We start from the raw sequence: 19,736 nt of genomic DNA on the forward strand, positions 1-19,736 counted from the left end.
GCGCGTTCTCGCTCTCCCGCCGGCCGTGCGCGCGCTCTCGCCGTCCACGGAGCGCGCTCTTGCCGGCCGCTCTCGCGCGCGCGCTCTCTAGCCGGCCGCTCAGGCGCGCTCTCTCGCCGTGCGCTCTCTCTCGCCGGCCGCAGCACGCGCTCTCTTGCCGGCCGCGGCGTGCGCTCTCCAGCCGGCCGCTCAGGCGCGCGCTCTCTCAGGCCGCGGCACGCGCTCTCCAGCTGGCCGCTCAGGCGCGCGCTCTCGCCAGCCGCGGCGCGCTCTCTCCGGCCGCGGCCGCTCAGGCGCGCTTTCTCGCTGGCCGCGGCGCGCGCACTCTCTCTCCGGCCGCGGCACGCGCTCTCCAACCGGCCGCTCAGGCGCGCGCTCTCGCCGGCCGCGGCGCGCTCTCTCTCGCCGGCCGCGGCACACGCTCTCTCTCGCCGGCCGCGGCGCGCGCTCTCCAGCCGGCCGCTCAGGCGCGCGCTCTCTCAGGCCGCGGCACGCGCTCTCCAGCTGGCCGCTCACGCGCGCGCTCTCTTCGGCCGCGACGAGCGCTCTCTCTCGCCAGCCGCTCAGGTGCGCTCTCTCTCGCCGGCCGCGGCGTGTGCTCTCTCTCGCCGGCCGCGGCGCGCTCTCTCTCTCTCTTCGGCCACGACGCGCGTGCTCTCTCTCTTCGGCCGCGCGCGCGGTCTCTCTCTTCGGCCGCGCGCGCGGTCTCTCTCTTCGGCCGCGCGCGCGGTCTCTCTCTTCGGCCGCGCGCGCGGTCTCTCTCTTCGGCCGCGCGCGCGGTCTCTCTCTTCGGCCGCGCGCGCGGTCTCTCTTCGGCCGCGCGCGCGGTCTCTCTCTTCGGCCGCGCGCGCGGTCTCTCCGGCCGCGCGCGCGGTCTCTCTCTTCGGCCGCGCGCGCGGTCTCTCTCTTCGGCCGCGCGCGCGGTCTCTCTCTTCGGCCGCGCGCGCGGTCTCTCTCTTCGGCCGCGCGCGCGGTCTCTCTCTTCGGCCGCGCGCTCTCTCTCTCTCTTCGGCCACGACGCGCGTGCTCTCTCTCTTCGGCCGCGCGCGCGGTCTCTCTCTTCGGCCGCGCGCGCGGTCTCTCTCTTCGGCCGCGCGCGCGGTCTCTCTCTTCGGCCGCTCGCGCGGTCTCTCTTCGGCCGCGCGCGCGGTCTCTCTCTTCGGCCGCGCGCGCGGTCTCTCTCTTCGGCCGCGCGCGCGGTCTCTCTCTTCGGCCGCGCGCGCGGTCTCTCTCTTCGGCCGCGCGCGCGGCCTCTCTCTTCGGCCGCGCGCGCGGTCTCTCTCTTCGGCCGCGCGCGCGGTCTCTCTCTTCGGCCGCGCGCGCTCTCTCTCTTCGGCCGCGCGCGCGCTCTCCCTCTTCGGCCGCGCGCGCGCTCTCTCTCTCTCTCTCTTCGGCCGCGCGTGCGCGCGCTCTCTCTCTCTTCGGCCGCGCGCGCGCGCTCTCTCTCTCTTCGGCCGCGCGCGCGCGCTCTCTCTCTCTTCGGCCGCGCGCGCGCTCTCTCTCTTCGGCCGCGCTCGCGCTCTCTCTCGCCGGCCGCGCGCGCGCTCTCTCTCGCCGGCCCCGCGCGCGCTCTCTCTCGCCGGCCCCGCGCGCGCTCTCTCTCGCCGGCCCCGCGCGCGCTCTCTCTCGCCGGCCGCGCGCGCGCTCCCCCTCTTCGGCCGCGCGCGCGCTCCCCCTCTTCGGCCGCGCGCGCGCTCTCTCTCTCTCTTCGGCCGCGCGTGCGCGCGCTCTCTCTCTCTTCGGCCGCGCGCGCGCGCTCTCTCTCGCAGGCCGCGCGCGCGCTCTCTCTCGCCGGCCCCGCGCGCGCTCTCTCTCGCCGGCCCCGCGCGCGCTCTCTCTCGCCGGCCCCGCGCGCGCTCTCTCTCGCCGGCCCCGCGCGCGCTCTCTCTCGCCGGCCGCGCGCGCGCTCTCTCTCTTCGGCCGCGCGCGCGCTCTCTCTCTCTCTCTTCGGCCGCGCGCGCTCGCGCTCTCTCTCTCCGGCCGCGCGCGCTCTCTCGCTCTCTCTCTCCGGCCGCGCGCTCTCTCTCTTCGGCCGCGCGCGCGCGCTCTCTCTCTTCGGCCGCGCGCGCGCGCTCTCTCTCTCTTCGGCCGCACGCGCTCTCTCTCTCTCTTCGGCCGCGCGCGCGCTCTCTCTCGCCGGCCGCGGCGCGCCCTCTCTCTTCGGACGCGCGCGCGCTCTCTCTCTCTCTCTTCGGCCGCGCGCGCGCGCGCTCTCTCTCTCCGGCCGCGCTCGCTCTCTCTCTCTCTCTTCGGCCGCGCGCTCTCTCTCTCTTCGGCCGCGCGCGCGCTCTCTCTCTCTTCGGCCGCGCGCGCGCGCTCTCTCTCTTCGGCCGCGCGCGCGCGCTCTCTCTCTCTTCGGCCGCACGCGCTCTCTCTCTCTCTTCGGCCGCGCGCGCGCTCTCTCTCGCCGGCCGCGGCGCGCCCTCTCTCTCCGGCCGCGGCGCGTGCTCTGTCTCGCCGGCCGCGGCTCGCGCGCTCTCTCGTCGGCAGCTCAGGCGCGCTCCCTCGCCGGCCGCTCAGGCGCGCTCCCTCGCCGGCCGCTCAGGCGCGCTCCCTCGCCGGCCGCGGCGCGCTCTCTCGCCGGCTGCTCAGGCACGCTCTCTCGCCGGCCGCTCAGGCGCACACTCTCTCGTTTGCTGTGTTATATCAGCCATTTTAGTTTATGTTCTTTAATTTCAAGTTTTATTCCTTTTTCTTACTTTCAATTAAGTCCCTAAGATTTAAACTTGCGACCAGGAACTCTTGCAGCATCTTTTTTTATATTCACTTGAACTATGTATATGTTGCACTTAAATATAGTTATTGCAATGTAAAGTTCCTGATGTAAGCACCCCTTGATATGCTCATTTCAAAGTTTCAGGAAAAAAATGTTCTTTCGTAGCATTCCAGTTATTTCTATTTGCCTGGCCATTGGCTTTGCTACTTCCATTGGAATTATGGCTATCTTTTGAGAAATGTACTGTGATATGAATTTAATTTGTACAATCTCTGCATTCATTCTGAATGAATAGATCTAGTCAGTAATCATTCAGTTCTTTTCAATTTTTTTGCCTCCCATCCCCTCAGATGCCACTGAAACTCTATTTTCCATATAATCACCAATCTCTTGTGATGGCACTACTGGTGCATCCTTCAGGTAAAAAAAATTTTTAAACATCTAGATATCTTTATTATGTTTTCAAACAGCTATTCTGTCACTGCACAAACTCTAGTTAGAAAAAGAAGCAGAATATTTTCTCAACGTTGGCATACCTACTCTTCGGAATATTGAAATCTATTTCAAGGAAAGATCAATCATTGCTTCACGATTCCTGTTAAAGCAAAACTTGTCCTTTTCTAGATCAAATATGAAAGAGCATGTTGTTTCTAAACTCTTACTGAGATTTTATATAGTCATAGACGAGTAGATTGTGATCTAGCTTTCATCATATGGTGAGCTATATCAATGCAGCCACAAAAAAAATGTAAAGTTGCAAATTGAACATAAAGGGATAGGTTTTTGTCTTCACCTCGTGGCAGTAATCTGGTGCAGTGGATTGCCTGCCCGTTGTAGAGCTCTCCCAATTTTCATTCCATTGATTTCAGTTTACTTCACCAGATTACCACCCAGGTGGTGAAGACAAAAATCTATGCCATAGTCTTTTTTCTCCTCTTAAATCCCCCTCCAATTTTTTTTCACTGCTTTAGGTTCTTTATGCCACATGTTATTCTTGGACAGAGATCGCGAATTTCTCCCCAATATCTGTCAGTTCATATTTCCAGCATCTGCAGTATTTTGCCAATTAGAGGAAGCGGGTCTGGTGTCGTAATTTAATGATATGGTCCTTTAAGTGACCGTGTCCAAATTTATTTTGACATTTACGCCGTCAGTGTTCTACAGCATTGAGGTGCTGCAAACACTGACAATGACTGCACAAAGGCACAGGGCTGCACCCAGGCTCTCCCATGACTCCCTCCATATGCTTATGGAGGGAGTCACAGCACACAGGGAGGTTCTCGTCCCTTCCCATGGGTGGAAGACATCTCCCCAAGAGATAAACACAGCCTGGTTGCACATTGCAGAGGAGGGTACAAGCAGGGATGTGGTCAGGAGGACCTGGGTGCAGTGCCGCAAACATTTCAATGATCTCAGTAGATCATGAAACGTTAGTACAAAGCCACACTCAACCTCATCCTGCTGTGTCTCTCATCACATCCCCATCACTCTGCCTTCCCAACCCATTCCTGCACATCCTTACTCACACCAACTTACCTTGCACCTCCACCCATCCTTCTCTATCTATATTATCACATCCCCACCTCACTAGCCACCCCTCACACTCACCCTCATCTTAGTGCAATCATACCAACTAACAACTCACAAGGGTAGGCACTTGTGTGTTTTATGCAATGTTCATGTAAAGTTTCTGTTAATGTGGTGTCAAACATTGAAACCTTTATTTTCAACACTTTGCGTTCTTGGACAGATTTGTGTGCACCTTTGGAAGTGTTTTAGTGAGTTGCAGTGAATGATGAGACATAACGGTAACCCTGAAATGGCGATGAGTGTGAAAGGAATGGCACGGGCATTGTAGGGATGCTTTATGTTGTTGGTGTGGGGTGGTGCCAACCTGACGCATCATGTAGCAGCCAGGGTGTACAGCGTCAAGTGATGTCTATCTGGCCATGGTGAGGCCAACCCTGGCCTCCCGGGCAGCAATCAGCCGATTTCCTTAAAGGGACCATGTCCAAATTTATTTAGACATTTGTGCTGTCAGTGTATTACAGCATTGAGGTGCTGATGCCCTGTGCAGCATCAGTTGATTGCGGAGAAGGTTGGTGCTGCTGGTGTTGGGGCTAATCATGGTCAGATTCTGAGGACCAAGGTGAGAGTGTATAAAGCGCACCCAAGCTGATAGAATAGATGGCAGGTGAAGTAGAGAAGACAAAAGCGATCTGTCAATGGTGAGAGAGGTAATGAGGTCAGACTGGATGGGAACTTGTGTAAAGACTTGCAGTATGCTGAATCTGTTGTGGAAATGCAGTGAGGAACAGCTTGTGGCTGAGGGAAGATATCTCTATGGTGGGAGCTTTTACTTTACATTTGAAGCGGTCAACTCATCAGCTGACTCAATGGCCGCTGAACTCCTGCCTCAGCTTGACAGACATGATCCACGACCAGCGTGGACCCCATGGACGAGCTCTAAAATGCAAAAGGTAAGCTGAAAATCATTCTTAAGTGGCTCTAAACAAGCTACTAATTACCTGAATTGGGTCCCCTGCTCCGCGCTGACAGACCCGACATCGGGAAAGGCAAGTGGGAGCAAGTTGACAGCGGGTTCCTGACCCATTGTTCAAAAATACCAAATTTCCCAGCCAACCCACCACCAATCCCGCCCGCTGACCCCCGCCCCCCCCCCCCCCCCCAGGAAAATTCTGGACTCTGTGCTTATTTGTTTGTTTTTTTCCCCCTCTCTCCATGGCCTTAGCTTCAATGTAGATAAATTAATAGAAGCAGCCAGCTTTGTGGACAATGGCTGCGCTGAGAAAAATTTATATTAACGCTACCGTGTTATATCGGCCATCGATATAGCGGGAAAATCACATTCGCATGAATACTCCCGCTATAATCGTGGGGACTGTACTGTCTTTTAATAATTGACCATTGAATCAAAAAATCCATAAAAATTTAATAATTGTCCATACAAAAATGTGCATTGTTTTAAGTCAGCCTTTATTATGCTCAGAGGAGAATTGTCTACACATTGTGAATTGTAATAATTTTCAAATCTTATTGTTAATCATTTTCCTGCTCCAAAAAAGTGATTACAGGATTGGATCTTACAGGATTTTGCTCAAATGGTTTTTATGATTCCCTCAACAATTTTAAAAGAGCTGGATCACAGACTTTTCTTATTTAGATGCACTCATCCTTAATGATCAGTGACATTTTATTCTCACTTTTCTTTCTGTGTTAATGTGTAAGGAGTTACTTCTGTATTGTTCCAGTTCATGTTGTTCCTGTATGTTCAGGTGCCCTCAGATAAAGAAATGGTTGGACATTATTGAATGGATGTTAATTTCCTTTTGACCTCTCGTATTTCTGACAGACATACTGTTGATATAGGCACGCTATTTGAAATGATTTATGGGTAATTGTATTAAACTTATGACCTTTCCTTGTAAGGTTAAACTTTGCAAGATGGCACTGAAATAGGCTGTGGCGGTTCAGTACATAATAGAGTTTCTGGAAAGTGATGCATTGCATTGCATTGCAACCTTTTTATATTCATTATTAATCATTTGTATGTCCAAAAATCTGTTTAAGTAGAAGATGTGTATGTGGGGTATGAAAGCGTAAACCTGGAAGGTGTTTGAGTTGGCTTCTATCATTGCTACAATTATTGGACCAAATAATATTTGTCAAACTTGGTAAAGAATATATAAAAGAGGAAGTTAAAAACTGACCAAAATTCTGACTCATTTTTTTCTCTCTCCATGTCTTCCCCTGTCTCTTTTCTTTGCTTTACTGTTGTTATTTATAAATTTGTCTGCCTGAACTTCTGTGAAACTTTTTAGGAAGATATACTGTTATCTTCATGTTTTAGTATATGTAATGTTACATACAAAAAGCACTGATCTTAGACTTTTTAAGCACTTTTATCTTTACATAGGAAGAGGAGTAGGCCAATCAGCCTCTTGAGCCTGTTCCAGCATTCAGTTTGATAGATCATGGCTGATCTGTGCCATTTACCTGCCTTTGATCTATATCCCTCAATACCTTTACTTAAAAAAAAATCTATCAATATCAGCTTTAAAAATTTCTATTGACCCAGCATCCATAGCCTTTTGCAGGGGAGTTTTCCAGATTTCCACTACCATTTGTGTGAAAAAGCATTTGCTGATTTCACTCCTAAATGTCCTAGCTCTAATTTTAAGATATTTCCCCCTTCTGTATTCCTCCACCTGAGGAAATAGTTTCTGTATCTACCCTAGCGGATCCCTTTTATCATTTGAAACACCTCAATAAGATCACCCCTCAACTTTCTAAACTGAAGGGTATACAAGCCAAGTTTATGCAACCTGTTCTCAATTTGGTACCCCTATAGATAAGGTTACAGGATAATAACTTAAACAGAGGTAAGGATTCAGTGGAGATTCTCTCCAAGTAGCAAGTTCTCGTATCAAAAACTCGTATGCGTGGGAGAGTGGCTGTAACATCGCAAGCCACTGTGCTTGTCATCAGTACTTCATCCAAGTGCAGTGGCCACGTGTGACGGCCATAAGTGCATGCATACATTCGCTGAATTTTCAAAACGAAAGCTAATCAACATGGTGAGTGGCTCCACAGGGAGTGTGGTAACTTAAGTCACTCTTCCGTAACGTGATTATAGAAGTGTCAAACATAAAAGCATTCCTAACTCCAGGACAGGGCAGACAGCAGATATTGGACTGGATTTTGCTGTTCTAGTAATGGTGAGGCTGTCAGTGCTCACCGTTATTACTGGATAAAACTGACAGCAACTTCTGACGTCCGCACATGCGCAGCTAAATGCAGAAATCCGGAAGTTGCTGTTAGTAATACCCTACTCCTCCACAGGCTTTGCTGGTGCAGGTTTTGCCAATTAAATCTGCACAGAAATCACTACTGTATTAAGCCATGAACTTAGGCTAATTACCTACTATTATCGCACTAAAGACTGATGAAAAACTTAAGCCTTCTTCAATCAGGAGTAATTGAGTTTTAATGGCGTGCTAAGTCATAATTACTGCTGAACAACCTCTCTGGCCTTGAAAAATTAATTTTACAAGTTGTGGAGTCTCACTCCCTCAGAAGAAAATTAATATTGCAGATTTTTTTTTAAATAATAGTTTTTATGTTTTGCTCTGTTATGTCTTTCCCTTAATCCCATATGTATGACCCAATCATTATTTTGCTTCCTGTACAATGATTTAAATGTAATTTATATTTCCTGTTGTTTTACTTCCTTCTTTGCTGTCTGTGAGGATTTTTCAATCTGATTGGTTGAACAGCTTCCCTGCTGCTCACCACAGATCCCCTGAGGGGGTGCTAAATTCAACCAGACACCGGAAGAGTAGAAATATCCATTGACAAGCGCGCTAAAAGGCTGTGGGCAACTGGACGCGAGGTGAACGGTGAAAGCCGTTCCTTCGCAGCTCACAATAAAATCCAGACCAATGTCAAAACATCATCATGCCTGCTGAGTTGGACCCCTTATGTCTGCTGCTGTCTCAGGAGAAGGTGACCAGCTTCTGGGATTTTTTTGCAAAGGAAAATAAGAGATGCCAGTCGCCTAAGCATTGGAACATGGCTAAAGTTCTAATGATCTTTGATGAACTGGAAGAAATAACTGTGTCTCAGTGAGGGAACACTCTTACGTTAGCAAGAGCAACTGACCATGAAACAAACGAACTTTTTACCGTGCTAACAGTAAAAAGAAAAGAAAGACTTTCATTTATATATTGCCTTTCACGACCACCGGTCATCTCAAAGCGCTTTACAGCCAATGACGTACTTTTGGAGTGTAGTCACTGTTGTAATGTGGGATACGCGGCAGCCAGTTTGCGCACAGCAAGCTCCCACAAACAGCAATGTGATAATGACCACATAATCTGTTTTTGTTATAGAAACATAGAAGATAGGAGCAGGAGTAGGCCATTCGGCCCTTCGAGCCTGCTCCGCCATTCAACGAGATCATGGCTGATCATCCAAACCCTAGCACCCGATCCCTACACCGACAGCCATCCCACCCAAGCCCTATCCCCATAACCCCACGTATTTAATCCCCCCTAACACTAAGGGCCAATTTTTATCATGGCCAATCAACCTAACCCGCACATCTTTGGACTGTGGGAGGAAACCGAAGCACCCGGAGGAAACCCACACAAACACGGGGAGAATGTGCAAACTCCACACAGTCACCCGAGGCCGGATTTGAACCCGGGTCCCTGGCGCTGTGAGGCAACAGTGCTAACCACTATGCCACCGTGATTGAGGGATAAATATTGGCCAGGACACCAGGGATAACTCCCCTGCTCTTCAAAACAGTGCCATGGGATCTTTATATGTCCACCTGAGAGAGCAGATGGGGCCTTGGTTTAATGTCTCATCCAAAAGACGGCACCTCCGACAGTGCAACACTCCCTCAGCACTGCACTGAAGTGTCAGCTTAGATTTTTGTGCTCAAGTGCCATTGAACCCACAACCTTCTGACTCCGAGGCGAGTGTGCTACCAACTGAGCCACAGCTGACACTCATATTTGTGTTTTATTCAGACCTTTAGCAGCCAATATAAGGGGACATCCCAGAAAGGAGTGGGTCCATGCTTACTCTGGTGCCCAAAAAATACTTCTTTATGGATACGATATTCAGCTATTTATCTCTAGAAGTGGTAGAAGATTTTGGACAGTTATCTGGTTGTTTTATGTCATGTATAAAAAAAATCTGCAGTAATTTTATTGTGTAGTCAAGGACAGTGCTGAAATACAGATATACTATTGGGTAGATCAGTTCAGATTCTTGGTATTTTGGCTTTTCCCCTGTTGATTTACTATATAAAAGATGGTAGCTGGAGAAGATGTGTAATAAGAACTTGGGAAGAGGCAAAGTAACTGTGGATGCTGCAGTACTTTATTCCCTACTTTAACACGAGTGTTAATGTTTAGAATAAGTAGATTAATACTTCTATTAAAATAGAGGACAGAGGAATGTCATATAATTGCATTGTATTCATCCACTAATATCACTAATAGTAATTTCCAATCTTTGGTTCCAAAACATTTGATTTAGTAGTTTGGTCACATTAGAAAACTTGATTTTTATGTTATTTTCAGTTCCCATACATTGGCCCGTATTTTCCGATCGCAGGCCTCCCACGGGCGGAGGCCTGCGATCTGGAAAAATCTGCGCCTTTACCTGAGGGCTTCCGGGACGCACACACACTTCCGCTCCTGGGCCTCACCAAACTGCAAGTGCGCAGGGCCCACGTATCCCAGGGGCACATGTAGTTCACAGCGTCCCTGGGATCACGTGGGCCATGGGGAGCCAATCACAGAAGGGAATCTCCCTTCATACATTTGACAGGAAGACCTGTCAAATATAAGAATGGAGATCAATGAAAAAACATAGTAAAACTTTAAATACATTTTTTTTTAAAAATCACATTTTTTAAAATGACAATAAATTAAGTATTTTAAACAAAAATTTAATTTTTTGCAAATAATTAAAGTTTTTTACAGGGCTAAAAATAAACTTATCTTTTTTAAAGTATTTTTAAATGATAAATCATTTAAATCATTAATGATTTAAAAAAAAAAACATTTTTCAACTCTTATCCTGGTAAAAGCAGGCCTTATGCCTGCTTTTACCAGGCGCAAGAATTGTAAGGGTTTTCTGCAGGCGGAGGCCCTTCTCCAGGGCAGCCGGAGGATCTGTCAAGACCATTCTTGACAAATTGGAAATGCCGGTTTTCAGCGCATGCGCTGTGCATGCCTGAAACCGGCATTTCCGATGTCCCTACGGGTGGGTACACAGTGCATACCCACCCGTAGGGATCGGAATATCCGGCCCATTGTTTTTACCTAATGAAGGATCCAAGATAATATAAATATATTTTGTGCAGTAATCTGCAATGAACTCAACCATGTACTGTAGAATTATGAGTCTCTTAATATCCTAGAAAGTGATATTGATTTAAGAAAATATTTATTCTGCTCAGAAGTGAGCTAAACCCATTGCTGTGGTAGTAGACATTTGGATGGCTCCACAGAGCAAAGCCAGATTCTTTCCTTTACTTTAAATCAGGAAAGAATATAAGGGCTGATTTTCCTGTCTCCCTTTGCAGCAGCGCTGGACGGGCATGAATTTACTGTTCAGGGCCATTAACAATATCTGAAGAATCCCCAATGCAGACCCATTCTCTGACTGGGTCTAGTAGTGGAAAGTAGGGGAAAAAAATAGGAACATAGCTTCAGGCCTGAGAGGTCCACTGGGAAAGTTTTATTGCCTTGGAGTGGTCCTCTTCAGCAAGCTGATGAGCCCCTTCTCACCCTTCAAACTGAGGAGGGTCCTGGCCCAGTCCCCAGTGTTGGCCTCATGAGTTCCTTTATGTCTGGCTGCCCCTTGATTACAGAGAACAGAAAATTGAGTGGGTGGAGGGAGACCAGGAATGCCCCCCTATGCCTCAATAGCATCTGTTGTTGACAAGTGAGTGGTCTATTAGAGTTTGATGTGGTCCAGGAACATTTGACGAGGGTTGGCAAAATCTGTTGTGAGCTAGAAATGCTCAAGGCTGCACTCTGGAATTGAAATGGAGGAACACATTAGGAAGAAGAACCTAGATGGCAGATGTTAAGGTTTTGCTGGCGACAGGGGCATCAACTATGGGAGAGGGTTGATCAAATCAACAGCTATAGAACTACCATGAACAAATGAAGGGCCAAAGGCTTAACAGTTGGGAATTTTAAAGTACAGTCGTGAGTGACTTGGGGAGAGTTTTATTCTAGGGCATGTGGGTGGTGAGGGGCACAAGAAAGTGGTCAGAGATGGTCTTGCCTGTGATTGAGGCCACGGGCATAGTTGAGCCACAGGAGATGGAAGACAGAAGGGGATGGCCATATATGTGGATAGGAGAGTTTATATAGAGGGAGAGGTTGTTGCAGGACAGGAGGGCGGTGAACACAGAGGACAAGGGCAGCTGAGATGGAGATTAAATCACTGAGGATGAGATATCTCTCAGTGCAGAGGCTGATAGAGGAAAAGAGGGAGGATATCTGCCCACTTGTGTACCATTAGGGCGACTAAGGGAAGTCAGGGGGAGGAATATAATCGTTACCAGGGCCTTGAAATTACACACTGTGAATTTTAGTGTGTGCAATGTCTTTGTCTGTTATTTTAATGGTGACTTTAACCTTTTTATTATACAAAAATACATTGTACAAATATTAGTGTATGAACACAATGTAATTTCAAGGTCTAACTGTCAGGCTGCTTTTTGTGTTGGTATGTCTTTTGTTGCTTTAGATCTAAATTCTGTGAAGATGAGGTTTATTAGAATAGAGTATCTGGTCAGAATCAGTTAACCAGACTTCCATAAATTGTGAGAATATAAAAGAACAGCTGTGTATGGATAAATTAATTATAATATCTAGTTAGGTATAGAATTTGAAAACATTTTGTATGAGGACTTTGAATAGTCTAAGATCTATTCTAAGTATATATTTCTGTTTGGTTATTCAGTTATTGTTCAATAAATTCAGTTGGCAGTCATAAGGCCTACACAATTTGCTGCTTCTTGAAGATGTGAGGAGAATCATAGCCTAAAATATACCTGGGTAAAAAGACTCAAAACCTAACAAGCACGTCATGATGGAAAAGAAATTGGTAGCCTTAGTTCCATCCAGGCATTTTTATTTTAGTCTACATTTTATCTGATTATGGTGTTTTCCCAACAACTTTGACTAGATCAATGCTTCCAATTAGATGAAAGTATCTATATGCATGCAGTCAGCTTCTGTATGCATTCAGTTTTGCTTGCAAGCCATGTTACTAATAACTTTTTAATCATATGCCTGGACGATCCAAACTAAATTAAGTAAATAAAAGGATAACTGGGGATTGAAAACAGTTAAAATCAGGAAAATAACTATAGAAATTGACCACCTAGTTTCTGCCAAAGAAGGTGTAGCATTTTGTTCTTTCTATTAAGATAATTACAACTGCAGGTATACGTTGATAATTCAGTCATAAAATGTATGACTCATGCAGAAGTTTGCAAAGATATATAGGCGTAGATTGAATTAAGCTACTGAGACCATTTTATACACTATTATTGGGGGCATCCAGAAAGCATGACTGTGGGCATGGAGGTCATTAAGTGAAGGCATGGGACTTTGGGGCCATTCATATTTGTTTCCAGGGGCATTAACAGTGGCAACAGCTTGCACTTGTATAGCAACTTTTAACATAATAAATTCTTCCAAACGCTTCACAAAGGAGAGAACTGACTGTGATAATAGAAGAATTGGGAGAGCTGATCGTAAGCATGGACAAAAAGATTTTGAAGAAACTTTTAAAATCGGGGAGGGAAGTGGCAAAGCAACTAGATTTAGTAATGGAGTTTGAGAGCAGGTCTAGATGTTTGAAAGCAATGCTGGGATGGAAAGTTACAGAGGAGTCAGAGGTGTGGGCCAGACGTAGGGCTGGAGGAAGTTGCAGAGGTACCGTGGGCCGAGACCATGGAAGTACTTGTAATGAAGACAATGATTTTCAATTTGGTGCACTGGAAGCCTGGGATCCAGTAAAGTTGAGGGGTGATGGGTAAACAGAACTTGAGTAAATGAGGCAAAGGAGAAAGCCAATGATGGAACCTTGGTGCACACCGAAGGTGAATGTATTCATTTAGGAAGGATGTCAAGGCCATGGAGAGAGTGCAGAAGGGATTCACTAGGATGATATCAGTGATCAGAAGCTTTAGCTAGGAGGCACTGGGGTTCTTTTCACTGAAACAAAGAAGGTTAAGAGGAGATCAAAATTATCTGAGGTAAATAGGAAAAAATATCTTTGCTGTCAATAAGTCAGCAACTAGAGAGCATAATTTTAAGATAAATAGAAGAATGAAGGGAGAAGGAGAATGTTTTATTAATGCAGAGGAATTTTAGGTTATGGGATTCCCTAATACTGTAGAAACAATAGAAGCACAATCCATAATCACTTTTAAAAGGAAAGTGGGTAAATATTTGTTAAAATTAAAAGGACTGGGAAATGGGACTAAATGGATAGCTCTTTGATGGTCGGTACAGGTGTAATGGGCTGAATGGCCTGTGCTTTAAAAATTCAATGATAGGCAGGAGGAGAAACTATTACTGAATATGTACTGGCTCTATTGAGATAAGTAGGAGACAAACCAGATGTGGATAGTCCTTTGGAAATGGATCACAGAGAATGGTGTTGTTATAGATGTTGAATACCAAGGAGAGGACAAGGAGGTATAGTGGTGGATGGTTGAAGATACTCCCAGTGGCGGCTTTGGGTAAGTTAGTTGTAGTACCTTGGGTAGAGTGGAAATCATTCATTCTCCTTTCTCTCTTTCCCCTGTTCTCCAGTCTTCAGCTGTTTGGCTCACTGGAACAATCTGTGTCTGTGTTAATTTGTGGTACAATTACTTTGCTAGTGTCTAATTCTCAAAGTGGCCCAGATCAGTAGTAATCTAACTTGAGAAAAGAAGCACATTTCACAAAAATACATCTCATTGAAATGTTGATAGTGATGTATGGTTTGGTGATACATTTTAGCTGGATAGCTGATTTAATTTATTATTGCCAGATAAATCACACTGTTTAAAACTTGTTTTACTTTGTGTCCATCTAGTCCCTTTGCTTGATTTCAGTCAAGATTTATTTTAGTGTTTAAATTACCACAGACTGTTATTGTCTTAGATTGTCTTCAATAGTAACTTTCAAAAGGGAATTCGATATATACTTGAAAAGGAAAAATTTGCAGGCCTATGGGGAAAGAGCGGGGGAGTGGGACTAATTGGATAGTTCTTTCAAAGAGCCGGCACGGGCATGCTGGGCTGAATGGCCTCCTTCTATGCTGTTAAGATTCTATATCCATCTTGTTTGGAGTAAAATATAGCAATTCACACATCAGTATAGGCATGTTACAATTTATGCACATCACCAACGTTCCCTCTAGGCTGTGCAGCTCTCTGCTAGTCCCATGCAGCCCAGGACCGGCTCTTCCTATATTCGATTTCGTGCGTGTGCGAAACTGCTCACCCCCCCCAAAAAATTAGGGGGAACATTGCACATCACCCTTTGTTTTATATTATATCAAATGTTGGCTATCAAATTATTGGTAAATAATCCGGATTCAGCTAGTATATGCATTACTACTTCAGATGCATAGGAGAACAACATGTGAGGTTTCATCTACCAGATGGTTACATAATCATGGCAAATTGGATATAGGCCACTAAACTATTCAAAACAAATTCTATAAAAAGTAGTACAGTTTAAATGGAACGCATGCTGGGCTATAACTAGGTCTGAACGAGGGCTCTGGGGGTACATTGTAGAATCCACAATAGATTAGGATATAGTTTCACTCTGCTTTGGAACCTTTCATTGTTCAATAGAAAGTAAAGAAATTGTGACAAGATGGCATCAGTCTCTGAAAACTGTAGTGACCTTTTATTGCATCAAAAAATTTAAATTGTTGAGTATCTTTTGTTTATTTGAGAAAAACAAATTATAGAATTTATTTCAGTATATACAACAGAAAATGTGTTTTGCAAGCTGAGCATGTTAACTGTATAACGAAGATTCCTTTACAAATGGAAGGAATAGACTTGATGGGCTGAGTTTTCTTGTTTCATTATCCTTATGATCTTATATAAACATGTTTACTCAGAGCAACAATTGTCATACAAGGTTTGTGTGAAAGATTTTCACACAGGTGTGGTCAGACCAGTAAGGCTAAGGTTGCAAGGGTTTTTATTATTCTGTTCAGACCCTTCCATTTAATTTTCCACATTCCTTTAAATTTCACCTACAATGCAATTTTCTGCTCGCATTGCTAAAGCGCTCCCTGCACGTATCCAAATCTGCACAACAGCTATGCATAAATATAATGAGCTGACCACAGAAAGATGCATAAAACCAGCACAGCTCTTCAGGTGAGCTTTGTATCCATTTCTAACCATTCAGAATTAATCTGCACCTGTGTCAGAAAATCTACTCTGCAGTGTCCAGAGACTGAATCATCCCTCATTCTGTCCAAAGGGAATGCTTGAATTGTGGTAGAGTTACAAAGATAAAATGTATAGAAACGTTCTTTGAAAGAAGTCCAGTTCCACATACAAATAGGGTTATTGTTATTCCACAGGGCTAAATCTCTTGGGACATGGGCCGAGAAATTAGGTATCGCCCCACTAGAGGCGTTAGAACTGGCGCTGCGCAAAGTTTATAGCCAGATGAAACTTATCGCCACCTGGCGCGATATTGGGTTGCATCGCCCCCAAAGGGGATTGAGGCGCCAATTCAGACGTTGCACGGGCCTCCTAAGGCGCAAAACTTCCGGCGCTACCCAATATCAGCGCGGATGGGCGCAGCGCAGGTGATCTCAATTACCGATAACCACAAGACTTCCAGGCGCCGGCCGGCTCTTAAAGGGGTGGGTTAGTCAGCCTCAGCTTCCACACTCAACGCCCTGTAGGCCTCAAAATCGGCGCTCTTCCTTCTCTGGTGCAAAAAACTTGGTCAGGATGGAGAAGGTGAGACAGAGAGCAGAGCGCTTCAGTACTGAGGCTCTGGAGGAGTTGGTGTCCGCAGTGGAGCACCGTCGAGATGTTCTGTATCCTGACAATGGCAGGAGGCCGAATCAAAAGGATTACCGCCGAGCTTGGAGGGATGTTTCTCAGAGGGTCAACTCCAGCAGCATGGCGACCAGGAGCCCTGTTCAGTGCAGGAAGAAATTCAACGACCTCACTCGGGTCGTTAGGGTGAGTGTTGTTTATGCAAACTTCTGATTCCCTCCATCTGCACCTGACTTCGCGCACCCTGTTGCCATGATGCCCCAATGGCCATCTGTCAGCAAGCACCCATGGCCCTTTCTGGGCACACACATGGACATTTGACTCAAGGCATCATGTAAGGGCTCTTGCACCATGGGGGGCATGAGACGATCTCTCAAGGCATCATGTAAGGCCTCTTGCACCATGGGGGGCATGAGATGATCTCTCAAGGCATCATGTAAGGCCTCTTGCACCATGGGGGGCATGAGATGATCTCTCAAGGCATCATGTAACAGAGCTTCCCCTTCTTTCCCCTGCAGTCCAAGCTGGCGACGATCCGAAAGGACCAGCATCGAACCGGTGGCGGACCTCCACAAGTGGTCACTCTCACGGATCTTGAGGAGAGTGCACCAGATTCTTGGAGGACGTCTGAGTGGTCCTGTTACCACTGCAGCTGCCGACCCCCTTCTCGACAGCAAGGGTAAGGCTCTCACCTTTTTCAGCTGTCTCCTTCCGCTTGGTCCCCCCGCCAGCATGCTTTCTCAGTGTGCAGCCATGTCAGAGCCTTGCCGCAATCTGGCATGCCTTGCCGCCAACCTGACCTTTTGCTAAAGCCACTCTTCCACCTCCCTGCTTTCAGATGCTGCATCACCAACTCGGAATCTGCACCCTGAAGCTGCCAGTGCCTCCGGAGGCGAGGATCAGGAGGAAGCCGGAGCATCCGTTCCAACTTCAGGGGAGCGTACACATCTGCAGACTGGGGATAGTAGTTCCCTGGAGGGGATGGGGGGGTGCTCTGCTGATGAGCCAGTTGCCGGAAAAAGTGGCATGCAGCAGCGCAGGGGGGGGAGGGGGGGTAGGCAAGTTCGGCCACCGGCTCCCCGGAGGGCAAGGCAGGGAGTGATGACTGCTGCGGTGCGTAGCCTTGCTGAAATGAGCACCCAGGCCCGGCTCAGGCACACTGAGCTGATGGCTGCAGTGGGAAGGATGCCTCAGTCGATAGAAACATTGGCAAAGGGTGTGTTGGACTTTGGAGCAGCAATGGAGAGGACTGTCCAGGGCTTCGGGACAGCAATGGAGAGGACTGTCCAGGGCTTCGAGGCTGCTATGGAGAGGACTGTCCAGGGCTTCGGGGCAACAATGGAGAGGACTGTCCAGGGCTTCGAGGCCGCTATGGAAAGGACTGTTCAGAGCCTCGGACAATCCCTGGAAAGGTCTGTCCAGGGCTTGTCCGAGGCAGTGGAACGGACTGCTCCAGCCTTGTCCGAAGCAATGGAAAGAACTGTCCAGGGCTTCTCTGAAGCACTGGCACCTGCCACACAGGTCCTCACTGCTGCCACACAGTCACTTGCTGGCCTCGTCCACACCCAGATTGAGGCAACGCGAACTCTCACTGCAGCCACCCTATCTGCATCAGCTAGGATCACCCCGGGCCCTTCCAGTACCACACGAGGCCAGGAATCAGTGGAGCAGGCGATTGTGGCGGTTGAGCCGAACCGGTCCCCTCAGATAGCCAGTGTGTCATCCGACCATGGTGCAGGTGTCCTCTCTCGGCAGGTGAACATTGCTCATGCCACCGCTGGTACATCTGCAGTGCAGCTGCCACCACCTGCAGGGCACACTGCTTCCAGCCATGCTCAAATCAAGCAGCCTGCGTCCGCACCCTCCAAGACCAGAGGTCGACCAGGCCGTCCCTCAGGGGCTTCTGCGCTTCCACACAGTCAGCAGGCGTCCCCCCAGCCTTGACCCCGCCACTGGGGTTCAATTACATAGGAGCAGCAGGGAGGGAAGGGGCCGACCGCGAAAGAGAAGTCGTTCTCTATCAAAGGGCCAGCAGTAGAGGGAGGTGCAGAGACGTTTCTTTGTCCAAATTCAAGGACTCCCTCACCTGTTGTGATTGTTGGAAATGGTTTGTTTAGTTTTGCGGCTTTGCCGAAGAGTTAACTGTTATTTTGTTAGTTATGGTTTCTGTTGACATGACGTCGTTATACTGGAAGGAAGGACTTTTGTGACAATAAAGAAAAGTTTTAATTTGCAATGGTACACGTAACTATTTACAGTCATGCTGGCCTTCAGAGCCTTTCAAAGATCCGAAGTGCGCAGGACGAATGACGCCCATCATTCCGCCAGAGGGGCCTGGAACCGAGTCCTGATGAGCCTCTGACGGATGGCCCTTCCACTTTCAGGAGCCCTCCCATCCTCCTCCTCCTCCTCCTCGTCCGCCGGCTCTGCTGGACCTTGAGGGACAGCTGGCATTGGCTGGGTGCGTCGAATCGCCAAGTTGTGGAGCATGCAGCAGACGACGACGATGTGACCCACTTGCTCCGGCAAGTACTGCAGGGCTCCCCCCGAATGGTCTAGACAGCGGAAACGCTGTTTGAGCACACCAATAGTGTGCTCTACAATGTTCCTGGTCGCCTGATGGCTGCTGTTGTACAGCTCTTCTGCTGGGGTGGCGGCCAAACGGAGTGGTGTCATGAGCCATGGGCAGAGAGGCTAGCCCTTGTCCCCAAGAAGCCAGCCTCGTGGGCGAGCCGGCCCCTCAAAAAGTTCACAAACAGGTCTGCCGCAGGATGAAGGCATCGTGGCTGCTCCCTGGGAATTGAGCGTTGACTGCCATGATCATTTGGCGGTGGTCACAGACCAGCTGCACATTGAGGGAGTGGAACCCCTTGCGGTTGCGGAAGTCCTCAGGATTGCGCAATGGCGCCCGCAAAGCCACGTGTGTGCAATCAATCACCCCCTGCACCATGGGGAAGTCTACAATAGCAGCGAAGCCCTGCGCGCGCTCCGCCTGCTTCTCCAGGCTTAGAGGGAAGGTGATGAATTGACGCCTTCGTCTAGAAAGGGCAGCTGTAACTTGCCGGATGCAACAATGGACTGCAAACTGAGAGATATTCGCAATGTCCCCAGTGGCTGACTGAAAGGATCCGGTGGCATAGAAATTGAGGGCAACAGTCACTTTAACAGACACCGACAGAGAGGTCCTGCACCGTAGACGCGGCTGCAGATCCTGAGCAAGCAGGTGGCACAGCTCAGTTACAACCTCCTTCCCGAATCGGAGCCTTCGCACACACTGCTCCTCCGACATTGCAAGGTATGAGACCTGCTGCCTGAATACCCTCGCAGCGTACCCTCGGATTGGCCGACCTCCATTGCCCCTCCTCCTTCTGGCCAATCTCGGCCCTCTCTCCCGCCGTCTCTCTGCCCCTTCACAGTGTC

The 19,736-nt window shown here is 48.5% G+C and overlaps 1 protein-coding gene across 2 annotated transcripts in view; it reads left to right on the forward strand.

The window, feature by feature from the left end:
- Positions 1–19,736, forward strand: part of fancc (FA complementation group C) — a 280,969-nt gene that overhangs the window by 241,042 nt on the left and 20,191 nt on the right. For both annotated transcript variants that reach the window (XM_085984984.1, XM_085984990.1), the window contains exon 11: positions 3,067–3,136. In XM_085984984.1, coding sequence (XP_085841110.1) covers positions 3,067–3,136 — 70 coding nt within the window. The remainder of the gene's footprint in view (positions 1–3,066; positions 3,137–19,736) is intronic.

This window comes from Somniosus microcephalus, chromosome 1 (assembly GCF_052327205.1).
Source record: "Somniosus microcephalus isolate GS21.2 chromosome 1, FLI_Smic_1.0, whole genome shotgun sequence".
Taxonomy (NCBI): Eukaryota; Metazoa; Chordata; class Chondrichthyes; order Squaliformes; family Somniosidae; genus Somniosus; species Somniosus microcephalus.